Below are 25493 nucleotides of genomic sequence, written 5' to 3'. Positions count from 1 at the left end.
TCTCCATCCAAACTGGGGTAGGGACTGCACACACACACACACACACACACACGTTTCGATTATAACACTGAAAATGAAAATGTTTTAACTGTTGCAGGAAGTCTGTGGAGGTTTTCGTAGATCCTGATTATTACAGCGTTTCTTTTGGTAGATGAAATTTTTATGGCTGTCATTTAAAGTGGAGCCCCTCTATGTTTGCAGATTATAAGGGAAAGCTTTTTAAGTGTAATACCAGCCTTATGAATTAGTAATATACATTTATTGTAAAATTTAATAGCTCTCACTTAAGAATCATGCCTGATAGAAAAATTGTAAAAACATTCGAGTCAGCGTAAAAAGTACTATAAGGTCCATCTGTTTGATTTTAGTTCGTGGAACAAAAAAAAAAGGTAAAATTTTGTTAACCAGTGTTGTGCATCAGCTTAGTCTTATTATGTTAGACTTCTTTATAAGTTAACCTTAAACCTATACTACGTGTCAGTAATTGAGTGTTGTGCGTAACGACCGTTAACGGATATTTGAACATCTGTAACGGATATTTGAACATATGTAACGGATATTTGAATATCGTACCCATTTATTTAATGATAGTCTTAGTTTGATATAGTATTTTAGTTTTATTGTGAGTTTCTATATCCGTCTTATTCATTGGTCTATAACTCATTTATTATCCCAACGGGTTATAACGGCTTAGGTCCAGGAAACTTTACTAATTCTTGTTTAAGAAATCAGAGTTTAATGTGGGTTATAAGATATTCGTGCACGAGCCCGCGGTAAAGGAAATATTTCCAGGTGCTCTGAGCTGAAGTTAAAGTATTATACCTTAACTGCTCAAATCGTAAAAACTCGTTTACTTTTCCTTGTTCGTTTTAAATAGTGAATTTATTTGTGAAAGCATTAGTTTTGGCTTCCTTTGACTTTTGAAACTTTCGTGGAGAATCCCTTACTAGAAATGTTGCAGAAGACCAGTACGACTGAAGATGATTGGTTGAAATTAGCTCGTCATGAACTGTGTAACCATAGCAATGTGAAATAAGAGATCATGACTAGTGTTGTAGACTGTAGGTTAAAAGAGGACCTCATTCCAAAGGGGGCTACATACCTTTGCGCACACCACTTTTACTTCAGTGGAATTATAGAGACTTGAAATCTCAGAAGTTATGGCTCAACGAGAGTTTAAACAATTAGAAATGCAATGCGAAAGTGATGCCAGATCGTAGAGCCAATGAAAGGCTGCAGAATTAGCTCTATAGCAGAGGAATTTTTAAGACACAACACCGAATAACCCTGACACCACCGGTAATAATTTAGGGTACGGCTGATGATAAATTTGATAATAGATGCATCCGTGTGCTACCTAGTCGTGATGAGAATGATCCCGAAGATTCTTTTTAATAGTTCGAACGTGTAGCTCGGTGGCCAGATAATTGTTGGAGCATTTTGATTCACCCAGATTGGGAATCACTATCAGGTTCAGGTTAGGAACCACAGGGAGTGGTACATCCCAGGTTAGGAACCACTGGAAGCGTTACGACCCAGGTTGGGAATCGCTGGTAGAGCCTGGGTCCAGGATGGAAACCATTCGGGACGGTACATCTCAAGTTGGGAACCAATGAGGTTGGTGAATCCCATTTTGAGAACCAGTGGTGGCGGTATATCCCAAGCTGGAAACTCTTAGGGGCGGTACGACACCAAGTTGGGATCCAGTGGAGGAGGTGCGGCCAATTTTGGGATTTCACTGGGGGAGGTACGGCCCAGGTTGAGGCTAGACTGAATGATAATGAATATAATGGTATACGCTTATAGTTATGCTTATATAGGTAGGAGTAACTAGTGTAAATGTTAGACTAAATGGCCCATATAATCGAAAAATGTTTGTTAGGCAGTAGGATCAAAATTTGATATAGCTGTTAGAATCTTTATTGTTTAACGTAGCTAACGTGTTGGTAAGAACCATAGGGATTTGAAGAGAGTTCTGCGGTCCATCTTTTCTAAAGGTGCACTTCTTCCTGTAGTATGTAGAGGGCACTGCTACATCTAGCACCATTAACGGAAGAGGTAGCACTGAACGAATCCCGAGGTTGACCCCGTGAAGAAGGGCTCATAATTGTAAATGAGGGCGCCTGACTCCTCCTCTTCTGTGGCGAAACTCTGGTTGTTCTGGCGAGCTGCGGAAGACATTACCATTGTTACCAACAGCTATTGGAAAATAATGGGGATATCGTTAGTGCAGTTTCCTCCGCAAAATATGTGGCTAGCAAGGGTTACTGTATGATTATTATTACCGAGGACTGTTGGCTGGCTGTCACACAAGACAGTTCCTGTAGTATGGGTTCTCATCCAGAGCTGCTGCGTTAACTCGGGCCATTGTATGGTTATCATCGTATGGTTATCTTTGTATCACACACACACACACACACACACAAGTTCGCCGTTTCCTATGTCAGCGATGTAGCCCCACGAACAGACTAAGAAAGTACTCATTCGCTCACATCCATTCTCGAGCTCTATATATAATCACACTAGTTCGTGATGAAAGTTATTAAGGTGAAATCGCACTTCAGTAGTCCATACCATTTTGTTTAACAGTGGAATCGTAATTTCAACTAAGACATATAAGTTATGTCTCTCATTCTAATTCTGATCCTCCAGCAATACCCTTGAATGAAATAAGATATTCTTTGCTTGAAAGGAGTTAGAAAGGCAGTTGCGGAGAATATAGAGAAAAGGCTTTTGTGAGGTTTACTCGAGGTTCGAAACCCAAATGTTTTTCTCTGCCAATTACGTTGACAAATTAAATTTGTTTGACCTTTGGTGACTCGACCTTTCATTAAAGTTCTGATTTGGCTATACCCCTAGTCATTCATGAACTATCACTCAGAGACTATGAACATGCTGGTCCTCATAGCATCGAAACCCACTGACATAATTTAAGTACTGATACTCACCTTGGCCGATAATGAAGTTGGTGAAATACTGGGCCATTTCAATAGCTTGTGGCGTGTGAGGGATGGCGTCGTGTTTACTGTCATCTGCCCATTCGAACGGGTTCTTCTCCGGATGGAACTGGGAGCCGAAAATGGGAAGGTCACGATGTTCTATCAAGGACACGTACTCAAGATCGTAGGAATCCTTGCTCGTTGCCAGCATCTTGAACTCCTCCGAGAGCTCCGAGGCTGTGTAGTTCTGGAGAATAAACTCGATGTGGTCAGGGATTCATTAAATGAATATATGGTTCTTATGTGAGATGGCTTTGATAAAAATATTCAGCTCGGCTACCATGAGTATACACATCTCCACTGCGGCCAGCCTTTAACCTAGCTTAGATTGTCTAGTACCCTCATATTCACACTAATTTTCACAATCTAGAGAAAAGACGCTACTGAAGCTCTTTTTTTTTTTGTCAAAAAAATGTACTCAGCTATTGCAGTTAAGATTTAAATCTGACCCTTTGTATAGTAACTTCAGCGAGTATTATGTAAAAACCCACTGTGATATATTGTGGTAAAGTCGTATTCTTTCTTTGCCTAAGGAGTTTGCATACGAGTTGAGTTTGTTTAGTTAATAGGCATACGGAAGAGTGAGGGACCGGATCATATCTCGTTAGCCTGGCTGGTGAATGAAAACAGTGACTGCCAACGGTTACTGTCAGCCATATCTTATGGATACAGTCGACGCATGACCTTACTTATCGTTTGTCAAACCTTTTGGATGAGAATATTTCTTGGCGCTATTCTTACCTCGGGAGTGAGACACCAGTGGTGATAGTTAACAGTGACATTCTCCGTCCTCAAGGTGTTGATGATGTTTTCCGGCATCTGGGCGAACAACCTCGAATCCAGGTAACCTGCGATAGTACAACAGGAAGAGTCGGTGTAGGGTGGCCAACGGATGTGAGTGGTAGCAGGGTATTCAAGGGTGTTCAAGATATGTGGCTCAGGGCAGAATAATCGTTAGATAGTTCACATAAGGTATTGAAAGTCAGGGCTGGTGAAGTGATGAGTCACTGCAAGGTATAAAAAGGATGTGTGCCAGAGTAGGGTCCATCAGGGATTTTAGTCACGATACAGTGTTCAGGATCGATGTGTCAAGGTAAGGTAAATCAGGACAAGATACTCAAGTGAGAGGAGTTAGGAGAGCCAATTAAACAGAGATGATTCAGGACACGAAATTAAAGGGAGATGAATCAGTCTGTTCAATGGTATTAAAAAGCAAGATGTCAAGGGAATTAGAACATAATACATTTAAGGGTTTATAAGATATTCATGGGTATGGATAAGGTATTCAAGGGCATTAAAGGACTATATATTCAAGGGTATTAAGATATAAGGTATTCAATAGTATGAAGGACATTCAATGAAGGGGAGTCAAAACAGGGTGTTTGAGATAGACGAGTCAGGACAGAGTATTCAAGACATGAGTCAGGACAGAGTATTCAAGATAGATGAGTTAGGACGGTGTATTCAAGATAGATGAGTTAGGACGGGATATTCAAGATCGATGAGTTAGGATGGGGTATTCAAGATAGATGAGTCAGGACGAGGTATTCAAAAAGATTCAGTAAGAACATGAATTTGAGGGAGACTTGTCGAGATAACCTGGTCGCAGGAAGTTTGTAAAGATGGGTTATTTACTCAGATAGTCAGGAGAGACAATGACTTGGGGGAGTAATACTTTCAAGGGAAGTGGGTCAGGAGAAGACATTTAAAAAGTTGAGTCTAGGGAGAGTGTATAGCAGAGGTGAATAAAGGGCAATACAGTGTGAATTAGGCAGACAAGACGATGCCTAGTGCAACGTTTTGATTATAATGCGGCACGTTTAGCCAGACTGGTGCTTGGAACAGTGATCTCTATAGATATGCTATTGAAAAACAGACCTGATATATGATTGATGGTGTCTGGTACAACGTTGTGATGTTAGTACTAAATCATATTCACTACTTGTTACTGGTCAGATGGTGCCTGTCATCACATACCGTCCTGTAGGATCAGAGGGTCGGCCTTGTTGTTGGCATGACATCTGGACAGCCATTTGGTATTGTTGGCCGCAAGGTAGGTCAGCATTTCGAATCCCAAACATGTCCCCCATAAAGGCAAGTAGGTGCCTTTCTTGTTGATTTCTACCACCTAGAGTGAGAGGTAGAAGTGGGAGTATTAGATCCTGTAAATTGGCTGTACCTGCTGGATTGAGGAGAGAACAACTGTACTGATGCTTCATACGAACGGCTCAGGCGTCTACGTGTGTGCTCGTTGTTTCTGCGCGTTGTAGGTGTTAGGCTAAAACGAACGTGATACTTATCCTGCCTCAGTGTTGTAGTACCTATATTGTCACCTTGATTTGCTGCTGCGGAGTGTGGGCATGTATGTTGTGACGGTGATTTTGTGGGAGCGGGGTTTTGTGGTGGGAGGAACGCTTTGAGATCTTAGCGTCGAGTCTGCAGAAGTAGTGATGGCTGATGTGATATATGGCCTCAGGAACTGGCAGTTGCGCCAACTAATTCGTCCGCTTGGGAGTTTGATGTGGTATTCCCTGTGGTAATCAATACTTACTAACGACTGTGGTAACCAATACTTACTAACGACTGTGGTAATCAATACTTACTAACGACTGTGGTAACCAATACTTACTAACGACTGTGGCATCCAACACTTACTAACTTACTTTGCCCCAACGCTTAGAGTACGGACGTCAGCAATCATCTTGAGTGAAGGTAGGCTGCGTGAGGCGCAAAGCTTTGTACTATACTCTGTTCACTCAGATCTGATAGCTGGAGCCAAGAAACGTTTGAATTTAGGGTGCTCATTGGTTAATGCAACACTGAGGAACGTGGTAAATCTACAGCTTTTCTTATTTTAACCCACTTATATATTTATATTTGTGAATTGCTTGCTGTATAAGCAGCCAGTTTAAATATGGAATAATTTCCGAAGCTAAAGAGGTAAAAATTAGCTAAAAAAGTTTACCGATATTAGTGAAAATGAAAGTTTATTGTATAGTTTTATAATACGATCAGTAAGTGCGGGCATTGTAGGTGTTTTCAATCACCCTCTGGCCGATGTTCTCGTGGTAACCAAAGTGAGTCTACTCGATACACGCCCTTCACCTGTTTGTGTCCACCAATACCAGCTAAGCTTTGTGTCCACCGAGTTATCAGAACTGAGTGAACAGGCTATGTATACTCGTCTTCTGCTCAGCTGTGAGCTCTTTAAAGGTACATTCCTCAGTTTGGTCTCCATTACACTGTAAATTACCTACGGTGTGTGGGCACATATGTCCGTACATAAAGGCTACCTGTGTAGGGCCGAGGGTCTGCTATCTGGACGCGGCGAAGTCTTCATGATGGAACAGTTCACGTGTTTGACGTAGTTCTCGCCGTGACTGTTGGTTTGGCCCAGGTTAGTTTGGTGAGGAAGCGTCATGGTTCATGCCTTACCGCTTGAGGAATCTCCCTAAGTCCAAGCCCGTGAAGTGACATCCTCCGTTGGTACGAAGTCAGATGGAGACACCGACCTTTGTGAAGAACCCACGCCACAGCTGGACGGTGCTATTTTTAATTTCATGTTCCTGCCATTATGAGCGATATGTATGGCCATCCCGAGAGACGATCGGCGTATACCATGTGGTCCCTCCCGACGTGGGTGAAGAAGTCAACGGAGATGTCTTCGAACGGACGGGATGGCGATGGGTCTTCCGGCACCGGCTTCTTCGCTTGCGGCAGCTGCAGTCCAGGAATGGTGCTGGTGATATCACTCGTAATGCCGTGCACGGTGTCTGCCTTCCCTTGCGCTTCACCGCTTCGATGCCGCCGTGCAAGTCGAAAAATCGTGACAGGATGTGGCGACGGGCTGTGGCCGGGATGACGATGCGAGATCCCTGGAGAACCAGACCGTGGCCGATGGCGAGACTGTCTCATGATTTCCAGGAGTTTTGCAGGATTGTTCTTCCTGTCCTTGGTAAATCCATGTTTGAGGTTGCATTGTCACTGGCGATAAGGGTCAATCTAGGCAAGGGCATCACGCGTCACTTCAACCACAGGGTCTTGAGATGGGGGTCGCGTAGATGCAATAGATCATCTCCATTTACCTTGACGTAGCTGTGGATATGATGATGGGTCACATCTGCATCTATTTCAAGGTCGGAGGGTGCGGGATCCTCAACGGGGGGGTTGCGGGAGAGTGCGTCAAGGATTGCTTGCTCCCTACATTCGCGCCACACTACTGTGTAGGAATACAGCGCTGCTTTCATTAGACGCTGAAGGCGGGAATTTCCGACATCATCCAGAGGATAGTTTTTTCAGGATGGGCACCAGGGGCCAGTTGTATATAATCAAGTCGAAGTGTGGCAGGCCAAATAAATAAAGACCTATCTTCATGACTCTCTCATACAACGAGCTTTTTTTCTAACATGGCATATCTAGTCTCGGCGTCACTAAAAAAAAAAGCCTTTATCTCATCATAGCGCTCCAAAAAGGCGTATCTGAGACCCTTTCGTCGCGAGAAGTCTTTCTGCAGCGTCGTCAGGAGATGTGGGTAGAAGTGTGCCAGGACTGGAATGGTGAAGAGGATGTGCTTCAGCGCCTCAAAGGCTGCCTGGTGGTCGGGTGTCCTCCACACTAAGCCACGCTTGGAGCTCAGAGAGTGCGTAGGATGTCTGCGGGTGCTGCGGTATTCGGGCTGAAATCTGCGAGCTGATTCACCAGCCCAAGGAAAGACCTGATATCTCTGATGTTAGTAGAGGCAGGGAATTGTGCAGTTTCTCTCACTCTACTATCGTCTGCAGCCAATTCTCCTGGGATGATTTCTGTAGCCACAGGACTCCATGGATAGCCAACGAAGATGAATTAGTCGCGGTCGTCTGGTATGATCTCGCGTCATACCAGAGCAAAAGAGCATCTATCTCCCGAAATACGTCGACAAAAACCTTCGTCGAACACTTTCTGATGCTTGAGATTCAACATATGACAAGAGACCTTTGCTTGAAGACAACACTTACTTAGTTGTCCTGCACTCGCCTCACACAGACATGCGAACAACAAAATCCTAAACCTGTGGTCCAGTCTCGTGGACGTAGCCAGCCTCCCGAGAACTGCAGGAGCACCAAAGAAGGGGATACTGAGGCAGGGAAGTAAACTTGCAATGTACGAATATGCACAACAATATGACGACATGCAGAAAGAGAAAAAAATGGGAAACTCACATGGTCATAGAGCTTCTTGCCGGCAGCACCGTATCCACTGGAGTTGGTGATGGATGTACCTCCTCCAGGAAACAGGATCCTGAGGAAGTGAAAATGCATGAAGTGCTGGAGCTCCGAACAGGGCGATAAATGTGGGGGAAAAAAATCACTGGTGTTGATAAGTAGCAAAGTTCATCTCTCTCTCTCTCTCTCTCTCTCTCTCTCTGTTATGAACCTGCGTGTTCGTTGTGTCTGTGTTGCAGAAAGTTGTATGTTATAGGTAAGCCACGTGGTGATCTAGGGAAGTCCTCCAGAGATTCCTCGTCCTCTCCCGCGCCACCTGGTATGTCACACACCCACGCCACTTGGTATGTCACACACCCACGCCAGAGGGTCATTTAACTGTGCATATGTCGCGTCGGTCCGCTAATTATTCCTCAAGTAATGTAGTCGAGTGTCCCGGGGTCAGCCACGAGGTCGTGCTTGGGAAAGGTCACCCACCAATCCTAGATGCAGGGCTGGGCCTTTAGACAGTATGAGGGCCGGACGTTTTAGGCCTCCAGCCAATCACGTCGGGATGAGGACGTAACAATCAGACTTTTGACCAATCACGAGTAATTCCTCCCTCTCGTAGCCAAAAGCGGCAGGTCAGGGAGGGGCTGTAACTACACAGTGACGTATGTAGGTTGTGACTATATAGTGACGGATGCAGATTGTGACCATATAGTGACGGATGTAGGTTGTGACTATATAGTGACGGATGCAGATTGTGACATCACATGGTGAAGTTTACTGCGTGTAACATTATATAGTAACATGTACAAGTCGTGACATCATTAGGTAAAGGTTTAGAACAGTGGATGTCACATGATGTCAGGTTAAGGATGGTATATGAGACGTGGGTGGATGTTGGCTTACATTATATGGTAGACACTCACCCATTCAGGGAGTAAGTAATGTTCTTGTAGTAATCGTCATCTTGGTTGATACTGTAAAATGGATAAAAAATAAGATTATTTGATATAAGTGGGCTTGATATACTGAAAAATTATTTCATTTAATATGATAATTGAGCTTCATAATCAATGGATAGGTAGAAAATCTTACTTTCAAGTGAACAGGTTCATGAATTTTCTTACCAGGCAAACAGTCAGAATCTTTTGTCACTGACAGAAACATAAGTGATAAAAACGTACATATGTTTCAAACAGTTTGACCATATATGAGCATGACTTGTGTGGGAGTGGGCTGGTGCGTTTGTGAATACGTACAGGATAGGCACGACTCGAGCCCCGCCACTCTCCAGGAACTTGATGTAAGAAGCTGCGATATAGGAAGTGTAATTCTTGTCCTCCAGTCCCTCAAGGATACTGTCAGGGGGATGCTGAGAGAGTACACCTGTGGTATAAACTTGTGTTGAGTGACGACTTAATACACACATACGAAGGGGTAATGGCATAGCATGACAGTAGGAAGGTGTACAGGTCTGTATGCTTGGGTTAGGTTAGGTTAGAGTTCTGTGAATTATGTACCCCCAATTGATTCGGATTTCTTCCGTGAAAAATGAAGTGTATTGTATAGTTTCAGTGTACTAATTCATTGATTAAAAGTACTTAAGTTCTAATAGCTGCGGATAATGAGCTACTGCAGGTGTAGGATTACAGTGGGAAAGGAGAGGTCAATTGTGGTAGGTTGAGAAATAAAGAGATGGGCTTGGCATTGGAGCCTCGATGCTGGTGATGTTAGGCGTCAGACATGAGCGAGGAAGATGAAACGTCAGGAGTTGACGTTGGGAAATTCTACTGATGTTTGGTGGCGCCCAACGGCCTGCTTGAGTCTGATGTCACACTGCCGAGACCTAAGGTGCTGGAGGGATACACTAGTTGTTTAGGGCGAGTTAACTGCCTGACTGCGGTGATACCCGGGTATATATAAGAGGGAGGAAGGTCAGGTCGTCGGAGCCGAATGTCGCAAGTTCTGACTTTTCTTTCGGAAAGTGTCAGGTCATCTATAAATAATTACAGCGGCATCTATCGCTGCTTAGCATCGAGTATGGATGTCATGGGGTGATACCACCAGTGCGGCTGTACGTTGCCCATTAAACTCATCTCTCTGAGGATTTCTAAGTCAGGTGAGGTCACCCTTTGTGACCTGCCATCAAGTCAGGGCGTCGTCAGTAAGGTACCACTTTGTGGAGCGGCAGTGGGTTGCGAAACGACTCCCTTCCTGATTCCAGATTAAGGCCTGGATGATAATGAGGGAGATGGTATAGTCAGCTGGTCGTCTAGTGCTGGGGAGGACTTGGTAGGTCAGGTAGTAATGTTACAACACCTCTTCCCTCCCACCCCCCCTTTTTTTATCGTGGGAGTTTACCGTCTGTGTAGCAGTCAGGGTGGGGGATGCAGCGTCTGGTGCGTGTGATTTAGACATCTGGGTCGAAATCCACTGTAATACGAGGAGACCCAGGAATAGGCGACGGTATGTATATATGTATGTATGTATGTACATTATGAGGCTGGATGTCGATCTCTGGTGTAAAGGGAAGGTGAGCGTTAATTACAGCGGCATCAAGTATGGAGGTCGTCAGTTAGAACGCTCAAAACTGTCATTAGAACAGAACTAATTGACCACTTTGAAGCGCGAAGTCGAGTTCAAATAAGCATAAGTAGAAACATATTCCATCACAGTGAGATGGAAAAAGTAATAAGATCAGCAAATTACATGATGTAACTGCCAGACAAAGGCTTGGCTTATTGTAAGTGCTATTGGCGCTTTGGCTTAGAGATGTTAACCGTGTGAATTGTAAAGTTTGTGGTCAGAGATCTGGACACAAAGTAGAACACACTGCCTTAGAATGTGAAAAAATAGAGCCTTTTAGAGATAGACCTAAAAAGACCCTGCAAGAAATGTCACAACACCTTATTGTTGATGGCAAAATACCTGAAATGTCAAGTCTGTATCCACTTTTTGCATCTAGTCGGTAAAACTTACCATGTGACACTATGTAGTGTATGTACTGAAATACAAATTGTAACATGTAATATCAACCCACTGGGGTCTGAGTAAGACCCTTTATGACCCCTGTAATCCTTTTGCGCTACCGCTCATAGGTTGAGCAAGGGGTACACAATGAAATTGCCGGGTACACCAGCACAAATCAAGAGAGAGGAGAAGAGATATTCGTTCTCAGCACATATGAACTAGCGGACAATAAAGTTCTTTTGCCCTACCTACAATAGGTCGGAGGTTATAACTGCCCTGGGCATAGGCGCCCAGTAGCACCACCAGCAGTAATACGGGGATCTGCCGTTGGATCACACTCATGCTGACCACCACCACACACTGAGAACTGATGCAATGATGGCTGCTGGCTCTAGTCTGCTGAGGACAGCCTCACCACCTACCCTGATGATGCACGGTTGCCACATAGGCATATTCATTGCAGAGTAAGATAGTAAATGACTGTTTAAGTGAAGTATAGTGTTAAATTTACATAGATAATTAGCCGAAATCTACTAGTAGCAAGATCATTAATGCGATGGAAAAATTCTTTTGGGTATGTAGGAGTGTGTGACTTAACAGTTGGCATGAGTGGTGCTAGGCTGTGCCAGTTGGACATTGACACCAACTCGTTTTTTTTTTTTTACTGTCAGGGTTAACAGCAAAATATAGACGCTTTTATTAATATTAACACTATGTATTTGTTCACTGTCAGGGTTATCAGCAAAACATTGACGCTTTTATCATTATTTATACTGTATAAAAGAATGTAAAGAATAGTAATTATCGAGTGTACAGATTACACGATTTTTTTCTTCTTGTTTGTACAGTAACACGCTGACGCTCTATGGCCGTGGGAATGAATCATATGGGACTGAGTACGAACATGGAAACACAATGGACTGTGTTTACGTAGCTTTTTATTTACTTACTTATTTTTTGTACTGTACGTCCTTGGGGTTAGAACATTAATATCGCTGATTAATTTTGTGTTTTCTTCCTCGTGGACAGTCGATAGTGCATTTTTAGATTTGGTAGATTTTCTCTCTTAGCGAGTGGTTAAACGAATTTTGGTAATCTAGTAGTACAAAATCATAAATTTCATGAATTATGTAACAATTCTTTTATTCTCTCGGTACATTCCGTGTTCAACGAGGTAGTGTTTGTTTTTTCTTCTTTCATTGGAGTACGTGAAACGAGTCGGCAGTTCAAAATATCAACCAATATGATATACATTCAAGCTCAAAATAGGACTGGATATCTTCACTAAGGCAGACACAGACATAATATAGTAAATTTTTATTTTTTCTTTAGAATCCCAGACAGCAGCCCCATCTCCTTGGATTATTCCATAATTCCACCAGTCATAATAATACACCTGGTATCACAGTAACACGACATGGCGTGACACCAACAGTGAAGTTTGCTGCTGCGAAACTGTCTCTTAAAGATGCCAAAGATTTCTCTCTTCCAAATGATTGTACCGGTGATACAAAGGATTGGTTCACCCTAGTATAGAGTACTGCTCATTTCTAAAGGTCTACCCCTGCATACATACAGAGCTTAGTATAAAGCAGTCTGACATAAGAATTCTCCTAATCTGCGTTAAAAACTTGATCCTCCCCTTCTCTTTTTACTTTTCCAAAAGAAGGAACAGAGAAGGCTCAATCCTCTCCTTGACGCTACCTTGCTAACACGGGAAACGGCGATCAAGTATTAATACCAGTATATATATATATATATATATATATATATATATATATATATATATATATATATATATATATATACCCTTGCTTGAGCCAGGTACCCGTTTTATCGACGAAACCCTGAGGGTGGATGAACAGCTGGGTTGACTGTGGAGCGACTGCCGCAACTTGAACCTGTGCGCTCGTCCCTGGGTAGCTCATGAATGCATCACGGCTAGGAACGTTAACCACTGCACCACGAAGGTCCATGGCCATACTCTTTTTCACTACACCCTCATTTTCACCATACCCTATCTCCATTACGGGAGATTCAAGGCTTCACTATGGCCGGGCTTGAACGCACTTCGCTGTACTCTTTCTTTACATCTTCACGAAGTTGGGATAAGCAACGTTAGGTTTTATAGAGCTGGAATTTTAGGGTCTTCATTTTTGTGTGTGTGTGTGTGTGTGTGTGTGTGTGGGGAGGGGAGGATAGGAACAAGTGGATAAGATTGATGTTCTAGGCCGGCGACTGATGGACTTCCAGAATTCTACATGGAGTTTGGTGAGAAAGTTAAACCCTCAGTTTGAGATTAATTACCTGACTACATGCATGCTGAAAGAAGATTTAGTTAGAGAACTGACGTATTGTCTGGGTCTTCTTGTGGCGCAGAGCAGATTGTCGAGTGAGGAGGCATCGGTTGGCCAATCAGGAACAGAGTATTGCGGCGAGTCAGGAGTTATCAGCTGGCCAGTCAGGACCAGAGCAGACTGACGAGTGAGGAGGTATCGGCTGGCCAATCAGGACCAGAGCAGACTGACGAGTGAGGAGTTATCAGCTGGCCAATCAGGATCAGAGCAGACTGACGAGTGAGGAGGTATCGGCTGGCCAATCAGGAGCAGAGTATTGCGGCGAGTTAGGAGTTATCGGCTGGCCAACCTGGACCAGAGCAGACTGACGAGTGAGGAGGTATCGGCTGGCCAACCAGGACCAGAGCAGACTGACGAGTGAGGAGGTATCGGCTGGCCAACCAGGACCAGAGTAGACTGACGAGTGAGGAGGTATCGGCTGGCCAACCAGGACTAGAGTATTGCGGCGAGTGAAGCATGATTTGTCCTTTCAAGATAAACCGAACTCTCAAAAAGAAGAAAGAAAAATCTTTTGTGTAGAGTGAGCCGAACTCATTCTGGGAAACTGCCGGGTGTTTTAGAGATATTGTGCAGTTCAATATGGGAAAGTGCACATCACAATGCCGAATGAATACACCTCACAGAACGAGGGTAATTTTTGAATTCTCAGGGAGGAAATTTTAAGATATTGAAAGCAAAGTATCCCAGTACGTATGGTGAGGGCGTGTATTAGTGTTCTTGTTATCCCAGAGGCAGTAGAACAACGATCACGAAAGGGAGAATGTACATGTTATGTGAGCGGTAGTGGGAGAACGTTCACTGAGGGAGGGCGTGCACACTTATTTTTGGTAATTTCACCAGCAGTTCACGAGAGAAGAGGGTGTGTATCAGTGTCCTAGTTATAACAACAGCAGTAGAATAACGTTTGCCAGGGGTCGAGAACATATCCCGGTGTTCTGGTTATTCCAACCGAGGTAGAACAAAGTTTCCATTGGATTAGGGAATATTTCTTTCTTTTTAACAGAATATGAAGAACATTCACCGGGAGTGTGAGGGCTTATCGCTGTCCTTGCTTTCCCATTGTAGTTGGATATAAATACAAACGTGCTCTCTCTCTCTCTCTCTCTCTCTCTCTCTCTCTCTCTCTCTCTCTCTCTCTCTCTCTCTCTCTTGGTAGGTGATAGGCAGCCATCAACCAGGGAGGTATATTACTTCCTGGATATCGGACGGGATGGTGACGGCTGTGTAGTGAGCCAACATTTCAGTAGCAGTCAGGTGTCACTCCTTTTGGACCAGGGAGCGGACTTTTCTGTCAGCTTCACCTATACATTGCCCATTGGCTTTTAGCGCACAAACATATATAACTTTTCCCCACCTTACACATAACGCTGAGTCAGTCTGGATGAAAGTAAAATTGCAGACTTTCGCAAGTATGTATAAACACCACAGGTCGGCTTCGAACCCTGGGTAGGGCGTCTAGCTACCTCGGCCTCACGGAGGTTAAACACACACACACACACTAGACTTCAAGTGTTTTTACGTGTGTCCCACCCTCATCTCGGTGGGGATTGCATGGACTTTCATCTCACCCTGCTCCGACGGTGTGACAAATATGTCGATGGACAGACAAATGTATGTCTGTAGAAACACTAGAAGTCTAGTGTGTGTCTTTTAACGTAAGGATTCGAAGGCGACCCGTGGTGTCTATATAACATTTGTCTGCCCATCGACAAGACTGGATTATGTAACACCAGTACGCTAAGGAAGATTCAGTCTTATGCCTAAATAGTACGGACTAGTTAGCTTGACGTACGCATGTAATAAAAATCTTTCTAAGAGTGATAAAAGGACATATATTGAATCAGTAATTAAGTAGAGCTACATAAACGAAAGGCCATCTTGGATTTGCGCTTGAAAAAAATACGCAAACCCAATTATTAGTTAATCATAGTGATATATGTGACAGTTTAGTTCATGCAAAAAGAAAGAACACTATTTTCTTCACTTTTTAAAAGCAGTGGACAAAGTCATCCGTAGAATTTTGCAAAAGTAGCCAAACTAAACATCAAGGATATGATAGGAAAATGGATAAAAGAGTTTCTATGTAACAGAAGGTTCAGAGTTGTTGGACAAGGAAGCATGACTGAGGAGGATGTCCAATCTAAGGTACCGCAGGGGACGGCACTTGGCTCCATACTCTTTATGATAATGGTATCAAACATTAACAAGTTAAAGAAAATCATAGTAAGTAGCTTTGCTGATGATACCAGAGTCATCCAAATGATTAGATCAGAAACTGATCAAAGGGAGATGCAGAAAGGGACACCATTTTTCAAATGGGCAGGTATGAACTGGATGGAATTTGAGCAGATAAGTTATGAAATAAGGAAGAATGCAGTACTGATATATGATAATGAACTGACAGAGTAAGTGATAGAATTTGGAACAAATGAAGTTGATTTGGGTCTCGTCATTAATGAGAAACTGGATTTCAAAGAGTATACTGAGAACTCTGTCAAGTGATGATTGATATGATTTGAGAACTTACACTACAAAAGATAGAAACATAATGAAGAGAATGTTCTGTGCATATGTAAACAGCAGAATTGAATACTGCCGTGCTATATGGTCACAACCGAAACAAATACAAGTAACAGTGCTTTGTGAGAGCGTCCGAGGCTTACTTCTTTGGAGGGGGACATGATTTTTAATGTGCATAACGAGAAGCATTGATATTTGATGCCGCGTAACTGGCAGGCTAAGTCCACTGGGTGGACGTAGAGTGCACTGCACACAGTAGCCCCTCGTCCCATGGATGCGAGGTCACTGCTCCTGAGGTAACCACAGCCATAAAGTGTAGCAATATACAGACTATGGGCATGGGTATGATACCACTTATGGAGTGCAGGACTAATGTGATAACAGCATATTCACTTTGTACAATGCTAAGACTTTATGAGTGGGATATTAAGAATTCTTTATTATATTTTGTAGGCTGATAACCATTTCAGGACCCGCATCATGATTATGTATCATAGAATCAATCAGAAATTAAACATGTTAAGCACATAAAAGTGATTTGGTTTATGACATTTCGAAGTGATGTGTGAACTCTGTCTGTTAGGATTTTAAAACGTGTGCGCCATTGTCACCAGAGTCTGCACATCAAAAAATAAAAGTATTATAACAGTGTATTCACAAAGGTTCTTAGTACATTAATTTTTAGTATGTCTTACTTGTAAAAAAGGAAAAACCTGGTGTTAGGACAAGTTTGATTTCTTGCCGTCTTTCTAAATGGAGCGACGTCTTTTTTTCATTTTTTTGCTACAATGTAAAGGTCGTACAAATGATTTATTGCATGACAGAATAGCAGCAGCAACATGACGTAAGAAAGATACTTTAAAGGACTTACTTGATATCCACTCCAAGGGGGTTAAGTTTGGAAGTTAGCTTGGGACAGTCTATAAGGCGGACCGCTTTCGACGCAACTCTGTCAAGTAAGAGCTAGAAACTTCCCCAAACGTGATAGCAGTACTCCATACAAGGATGAATCAATCCTTTGTATAAACGGAACAACTGTTCAGAAGAGAAGTTTCGACACAGGACACCCAGTTTCTTAGAGGCAGACTTTGCTATTCCTGTAATGTGGGGTTTCCAAGAAAGAGTGGATGTTACCATAATGCCAAGTATGTTCATTGAATCAAGAGGTGGAATTACAGAATCGTCTAAGGAGAGAGGAGAGTTGTGAGAAGTTTTCGATAGAGTGATTGGTAGAAACTGGGTTTTGGAGGCATTAAACTAAGATTTTGTGTACCCCGCTGAGATATCCTGTCCAAGTCTGAGTTTATTGAGGAAGCTGTGTCAAGACGAGATACAGATCGAGTGAGAAGAGGGAAGATGTTGATGAATGCAATGTTAAGTCGTTGTATGAGTGCAGTGGATTATTTGTTTTATTGTCATTTTTACGGTATATATGAAAGGCAAGTCTCTCACAGTCCTTACTAATGAAGTTGTGAACATTTTTATCTCAGAAAGGGTTTAGAATTACCGTTTCGGACATCCTCAGGGAACTGGGGATGGGGGGAAATCACACACATACAAAAAAAAAAATATGCGATAGAAATAAAGGTCAGAATCGTTCGGGAAGGTACCAACAGTAATTTAAACCTAAATTTACAAAGCCTAAGCCTAGCTCTAACCTAACCTAACCTAGCTTTATAAGCTTAAGCATAGTCCTAACTTGACCTACCTAACATCTCTTTCCAACCTCACAATCCTAACCTGACTTTACAAGCCTAACCTAACCGAAGCTAATAAACTTAACCATACAATCCTAAGGCTAATCTAATGTAACAAACTTATTATAACCTAACAAACCTAACCTAAAGTAAACAGTTTAACAGTTGTATTATAGTACGAAAGCAACATGAATTGTGGGTCATGCACCTCCCCTACTTAATTTTACGTCTCGGTTAAGATGCAAACCTATCCCAGTGCAAGCATTTGTAGGGCAGAGAATCAGTATTTTAGGAAATATTACTCTCCTTTCCTTTTCTTTTTTTCTTGTCGAAAGTTGTCACAAGCCGCATTAGTGTTAAGATATGGGCGACTTGGCGAGGTGTATGTAGTATAGAAAACATGAATTCGTGTGACACCATTGAAAACGTGGTTTATAAGAGCGATTACTATTATATGTGGGAGTTAGTGGTTGTTATTTGTGTTTTACGTGTAGGTTTTACACACGTGTTGTCCCGTGTTCCTGACCTTGTATATATGTACCATATCCTTATTCCTGTGTATTAGGGCTGGCGAAAATTCCGTTGTAAATCTGACGTCATACTCCGTCGTTTTTCGTGACTTAAAATGAAAGTAGCTTAACATTGAAGAAGATTTTGATTTCTTTACGATACTTACCTTATTTCATTATTTGCGGAGGTTAGGTATTTTATCAAACTGTTGATAATACTACCAAAACCTGCTTCTTGAAGTTGTTAGCTTTTACATTTTTATCATTGCGTTTGCAAAAGTAACTTGAAAGCAAAAGGCGTTTTAAGAGATAAACATTTTATACTCAAAAAATACATTGATATTAAAACAACAGATATACAAAACAAAGAGCATAATCTCCAAGCACAGTAAATAGGAAATATGCTTCATGAATTTTTTCAACTGCCGTTAGCCTTTCCTCTTATTACTATGCTGTAGAAATATGGCTCAAGGGGTCACTACTGTTTTAGGACTCGGGATACAGCATGATGGAGAGATAACCACTTGGTGGCACAGGGATGAAGTAACTTATAGGGTTTTACCGTACAAAGCATTTGAAATTCTTTCAATTCATACTCGCTTTTGGTACTGTGAGCCAACACACACACACACACACACACACACACACACACACACATTATATATATATATATATATATATATATATATATATATATATATATATATATATATATATATATATATATTATATATATTTCTCGCAAGATCGTGGTAGGGTTTTGGCTGCCTCACTAGAGCAGAGATACTGAGTGCCACACATTTAATATTGTTATACCCGGCATTTATTGTTTTAATCTACTGGTTATACTGTTAATGTTACCCTTAGCGTTTGAAGCTCCATCAGCTGCAAATCCTATAAGGTTATTTAGGGGTATTTCAGTTATGAATAACACAACTGCATAAGCTACAGCATCTGCCAGACCCACATCCTGGTCGTTCCTGGAATCTTCTCCCTCATCTTTGGCAATCTGAGCTTCCTTGGTCGCTCTGAGCCTTTCATCCAGTGCCACTTGCTGTCTTGATTGTCGATGACGTTTGAGGGAAGATATCTCAGCACTTAGCTGCTTGTGACACACCTAGCAGTATGCCTTAGTAGTGTTATCAGGCACTCTTGCCAACCAAGATTTAAAGAGGTCAGTAGAAAGCCACTTCTCTTGGAAACTTTGTCAAAGAGCCATTTTCTGATCATGGTAATTGTTGAAAATTTGTATATTAACTATTTTCACCTCCATGAAAATTCTTTTAGATTTCCCTATTTTCTTTGTACAATGAACATATAATAATATTTCATGGGGAACTCGTGCAATGTTTTCTAACACTAAGATCACTCAGTGTATGCTAGTACTTACATGTTAAGTGGTGTTAAACAAATGATAAGCTGGTGAGGACCTCAGGGATGCTTTTTTGTCTCCATTTGGCTCCTAACAGACTTCTTCCCGGTTTTCCGGGCCATATCATCATATTTCGTATGGTTCCAGTATCATAACCATATTAATTATTAATAAAGAAAGGAAAAAGCTATAAAGAACTTTTAATTTTTATTGTTTTATCAATTTATGTGTATTTTGCATATAAGAATACAACTACGGAAACATAGCGTGAAATGACGTCATCCGAAATGTGTCATCTCCATCCGTTTAACAGACGAATTTCTGCCGTTGCATATCCCTGGTGTGTATGTACACACACACACACACACACACACACACACACACACACACACACACACACACGAGTGTCAGCTGTGTAAGTTATGAATTACGCGCCTTGGAACATACGAAGTTAGAACAATTATTACATATTTTTCTTTCATACATGCAAAAGTTTGTTGGGTTTAATATGGGCACTGCAGTGTAATTCACATGTGAATAATTAGTGCGGTTGTTGTGGGTAATTATAAATCACCCCTCCGCACCTCCAGGCTTGACGTAGTGAGGTCGTGAATGCACAGTATGCACAATGGAGCACCTCCCGTGGCCCTGCAATCCAGAACAGCCATGCCCTGCATCGGAGTCGGAAGAAGCACAGCAAACCGTTCGGCCGCGCCCTGAACAGTTGTTAGGGGGTCGACGAAGCAGAGCTGAACCAGCTTAGACACAAGCCCGACTTTCCCTGGCTGATGAAGTCAGATAGCATTACCCATTTCCCCACCCTCCTATCTCTGTCTGTGTGGAACCCCCACCACCCCCACCTTAACCAACCTCAGGTCACACACACACACACACACACACACACACACACACACACGGGGAAGATTATTGCGAGGTGTAGAGACACATGCAAGGTTCCCCTTGGGACTTTTGACTGTCGGTAGATGTCCTTCTTCCCCCACCCACTCGATAGACCATCCTCAGCCTAAGGTACCCCCCCCCCCCCACTCCCGGAGGAAGGTTGTTACCTGACCAAGGGTTAAGGAGTGGGGTCTCGCCGTATGTCGTCACCGAGATACCTGCTTCCCTTTCACCCCCCCCCCCCAACACACACACACACACACACACACACACACACACACACACACACATCCAGCAGATTTTAGGTTAGGTCTGTTAGATTAAACTGGTTGAAATTGATTTTTGAAGTCTTCTGAACGTTTCTGAATTTCATTTCTATCGGAGATCGCTATTTTTTGTGATTCCCCTCAACCCACTTTCTAAGTGGATGTCCAAAAATTATTTTTTTTTACCAAAAATCCGTCATAAATAGAAAGACTTGCCTGTTCTAGCAATTTATATTTATGCATCAGTTACCCCCTCTGACGACTGTTGTTAAATCAGCACAACTGATCATTCCTTTTGCAGTTACATATCAGTCAAAATAGGTTATGCACCCATCCATATGACAGCCGTTCTTAAGCTGACTTAACCATGGTATTTCATATAAATGCACTGAATTCCTGATAATCGAAAATATTGATTCCACGAGTAGGTTCTGTAATAAAGATAATTCCGAATAAGTAGAAATTCTTTGGTATTACAGATAAAATTATATTGTTCCATTGTTCCAGTCTTTTCTGATGAAGTGAAAAAAATATAAGATACAGAGTAGATATACAAACACGCGGCATTAGTACAAGTTCTTAAAAGCTTTTATTTTGCGCCAAAACATGAGTATCGATCGTATGGAATCTACCGATGGCGACTGCGTTGTAAATGATCTATACTATCCATATTATGGAAGGTATGAACGAGGTAGGTTGGCAGGAATGTCCGGTTGTCAGTAGCCTATCAAAGCCTCCCAGGTCAGGTCATGACCACGGGTCCCCTCCTTGCAAATGTCTTGAGACAAACTGGGAACATGTATTTTGTTGCCTCAAACATTGTTTTAACTGGAACTCTCCTCCTGCCATAGTAATAATGTCAACTTTTCCCTCTGAATATGATTTTAAGATCGAAGTGTGTAGATAACGTAATGGTTAGTTGAATCAAGAATACTGAGAAATAGGATATATATATATATATATATATATATATATATATATATATATATATATATATATATATATATATAGTATAACCAGCGAAGTGGCAACTCGCTCGCTCAGAGGAGGTTCAGGCAGCGGGAACGTGACCATTATATCGTTTTAATGTGGCTTTCTCTCATCTAGATCACGTTGGTACTGATTAACGCTGCTACATCTACACCGAAATGGATCAGACACGTGAGTAAATTTGTATTCTCCTGAGGGAGATTACGGCTCCAGGAACATTTGATGTTTAAAAATCAAGACTAGGGTTATAATTACAACGAAGATTAGGATTATTATTTCAAGTACTGTGGAAAGGTATAGCGCTACAGAGGTAACCTTTTGAAAATCTATCTAATAACAGGTTTTTACGATTTTCTGGTAAAGAAATTTGATGAAAAAGAAGTAACTGAGTCCACAGTATTTTGCTAATTGTGATGGTGGCTACTGACGAAGGCATAATCAAGGGATTAACAGATATTTGTCCCTCCTTGTTATTGGTTTTGGATAGTGACACGTTTTAGTCTAACTTTTGTTAGGTTGACAGTCATAGTTGACCCTTGGAACAAGTTAGTTTCCAGTGTGACTTTAACCTTGTGTTGTCTAATTTTCATATCAGTAAATAACGTCTTTAAAACTTAACCATCGAGAGGTGTTGGGCGAGAAGCCATTCGCAATGGTTGATTAAGGCATGTTACCTCCATTAAAGAAAAATCAATGGGTCCATGTCTGGTTTTCTATAGAAGCGCGTGGGGATAAGCGACAGGCAGCGAGACTAATTAAAAATTCCTCTGGGCACTTATCGGACAGATTGTAATTGTGTAGACACTATGTTATTCTTATGCCTATCCTTTATATCTATTTCTGTTATTACATTATAATGAATGTGTTCTTAAATATGGACAAATGTTTATTTTCAATGTAAAACATTGATTTCAAGTCATATATCTGGCAAGATCTGTTCAGACCGTCAACTGACCCTCGAACGTAAACAAACATTTAAGAGAGAAAGGCAGTAGAGATTACAATGGACAACTGGAAATCTGAAGTGATAACCTCCTTAATGGAGAAAATAAGACATGTTGAAATTTTGTGGGACATAAAAGATCCATTGTACCTTAATATCCTCACAAGAAGAATACTTGAAATTTGTACGACGCTTTTACTACAGGTAGGTATTTCTAATTTCATTATTCATTCCTGTATTTTCCTCATTCCCTTTTCATTTGAATGAAAGTCATTTTGATAAATTTTCCTTAGAAGTTTTCCTATGGGAATTGTATTTGTCCTGAATGAAAGAAGGCGTCTTGTAAAACAAACTGAAGATTGTGTGGGAAAGGTTAATTGAGCTACACGCGCACGTTTATACACTTCCCTTTGGTCAAAAGGTGAAATTTCCACAGGTGTTACTATTGGAGAAATAAGACCCATTTTTTATGCATTATATATATGGCCACCTGTATACTGTTGCCTTTAGGTTAGGTTCGATTTGATTATATTAGGTTTGATTTACTTTATTAGGATAGGTTATTTTGTTTGGTTAGGTAATAATGGATGTAACCGGGTGTAAATTAAGTCAACTGTACAAAAGAGATACGTGGGCCAAACTCTCCATGGCACCTTTATTCCTCTAAAACTAACACCTTTAAAAGTTTTACCTCTTTGGACTAAAGGGAAGTGTATGAACCAGCGCTTGTACTTTACCAATTGTTTTGCATATTAGGCTAGTTTATCATAATTGAAGAAATGAATAAATGAATCATTGCCAAAATACAAAGATTATCAAGATTAAAATTTATATGTACCAAAGCAAGGCAAGGAAATGTTTTTAGATGTGAATAGTACAATATTTGTTTATGTTAGGTTAAGGTATAAGAATCATAAGCATGAAATTAGCTAGTAGGACACAACTCTCCCTGTTATATTTTTGGGAAAGTGATCCAAGTTTTTGTCCTGGTGTTTTTTATAAGTATTATTTTTGTATAGGTAAATGATGCTTATCGACAGTTTTTCTTCCTGTCTACAAAACATGACCTGTTGTGGATAATGATTAGAAGTTAAAGTTCTAAACATATATATATATATATATATTTCAAACTTGGCAAGAAAAGTTACCTTTTCATTTTCTCCAGAGAATTGATTGAAAAAAATCCAGTACTTAAGGGCCCATTTTCAGGAGTATCTTAGAAAAAATTTAATTTGGCACCAAGTGGTTCTGGAGGACAGTCATCTCTTTCGCACCTTCCCCAGTTCTAGCATAAAGACCAAACCAGAGTTAAGAAACTGAGGAGTGACTGACTGATAAAACTGAGTTTTTGGGTGTATTTTCATGATTTTTTTTACTGAACTCTTTCTGGTGTAAAGGACAATGTTAAAAACTAATCTGCTTATGCAATAAAGTTCAGATTTTAGTAACATCAAAAATACACATAAAAGAAAATCCTTATCATGAATAAGCTCAGGATGTTAATGATCAGTTATCTGTTGTGTACAATACCTTGCTGAAAGGGGAAATAATGAACATTTATAGAAATAATTGCTGTAATGATATTTCGTACTTAATCCTTTATTAATTGTGGTTTTCTCTTACCTCATGGGTAATGGGCAAGAAGCCCTATTGCATAGCTCTGTAATACTGTGATTAATGTTATGTCTTACTTAGACTGGTAAGATTACTGTTTAGGACATACACACAATAGAAATGGGGGTCAGAATTGTTCAAAAGACATAATAAAACATAAAAAAGAATTTCACCCAAGCTAAACCTTTGATTTAATTTGCTGGATGTCCAAAATGGTGATAATATCCTTAAATCTTCATTTATGGTGGGTTTTGCCTTCCACAGGGGTAATGGACGAGGAGGACAAAGCCACAGAGGAATCAGTGGATGATAACCAGGAGCAATCTCAGCCTGATCGACAAGATAAGGGTAATGCAGATGTCGAGGAGAAATACCCTGTCATAATCAGTGCCATCAGGGATGCCTACGTGGACATATTCACCAATCCTGTCAAAAATCTTGTGAGTGACATTTCCTGGTCTATGCATCCACTTATTTCTTGCATACTCTTAAGTATGGACACTCAAACAATCTAGGATATCAGTCCTAATTTAGCTCTACATGGAAAGTAGCTTTAGAAAATGGCTCCTTTTGTTGTAGGTACTTTTATATAATTCTTGGTGATGATAGAAATACCTGGGAATATAACTGAGTGCTTTGTATCCATAAGAGACATTAAAAATGATCTTGGTTATGCATATTAGGGAGAATATGAAGTCAAAGTACATAGTGATGTTTGTTACCATCATAAAGCACTGGATCCCCTAGGGACTAACTGCAGGCTTTTACAAGATAAGCTCATCGGCATTGGGGTTTGTGTATTTAATTAATTAGGGCATGACTCACTGACAGAGGGTATGTATCAACGGAATTACATCGGACTGAGGCAGTTTAGCCAATGGTTTCCACTTTTGTTTGTTATATATATTAACAATTTGGATATGGGAACAACCGGCAACTTAAATAAATTTGCCGCTGATGCAAAAATAGGGGCCATAATTTACTCAGATGAAAATTCAGTGAATTTGCAGAGGGACTTAAATGGATTATCATGTAAAATGGAATTCATCTTAGATAGTGTGGGTAAAGACAGGAGACATTACAAACTGGACAGTATTACTATTGGTAAAACAGAATGTGAAAGAGATTTAGGCGACATTGGATTAAAGTGTGTATTAAGACTAATCT

General features: G+C 41.2%; 2 protein-coding genes across 9 annotated transcripts in view; one reads left to right on the top strand and one right to left on the bottom strand.

The window, feature by feature from the left end:
- LOC139761638 (thyroid hormone receptor alpha-like) overlaps positions 1-25493 on the top strand; it is a 69792-nt gene that overhangs the window by 1074 nt on the left and 43225 nt on the right. For 3 of the 8 annotated variants that reach the window (XR_011715574.1, XR_011715573.1, XR_011715572.1), the window contains exons 1-2: positions 21776-21940; positions 24591-24766. Coding sequence is in view for 1 of the 8 variants with exons in the window: in XM_071685922.1 (XP_071542023.1) it covers positions 21928-21940; positions 24591-24766 (189 nt within the window). In the remaining 7 variants the exon portion in view is untranslated. Of the gene's footprint in view, positions 1-21743; positions 21941-22010; positions 22917-24590; positions 24767-25493 lie in introns of those variants that run through there. The other 5 variants (XR_011715575.1, XR_011715570.1, XM_071685922.1 and 2 more) reach the window with 5 other exon arrangements.
- On the bottom strand, positions 1898-11566 carry LOC139761634 (gamma-glutamyl hydrolase-like). The gene is made up of 8 exons (XM_071685914.1): positions 11407-11566; positions 9448-9574; positions 9115-9165; positions 8198-8276; positions 4977-5127; positions 3741-3847; positions 2949-3186; positions 1898-2168 (listed from the first exon to the last, which is right to left on the bottom strand). Exons 1-8 carry the CDS (start codon positions 11498-11500, stop codon positions 2047-2049), a joined length of 969 nt encoding a protein of 322 aa, XP_071542015.1. The 5' UTR covers positions 11501-11566; the 3' UTR covers positions 1898-2046.

This window comes from Panulirus ornatus, chromosome 41 (assembly GCF_036320965.1).
Source record: "Panulirus ornatus isolate Po-2019 chromosome 41, ASM3632096v1, whole genome shotgun sequence".
Lineage (NCBI taxonomy): Eukaryota > Metazoa > Arthropoda > Malacostraca > Decapoda > Palinuridae > Panulirus > Panulirus ornatus.
This window is presented reverse-complemented; position numbering and strand designations above follow the sequence as displayed.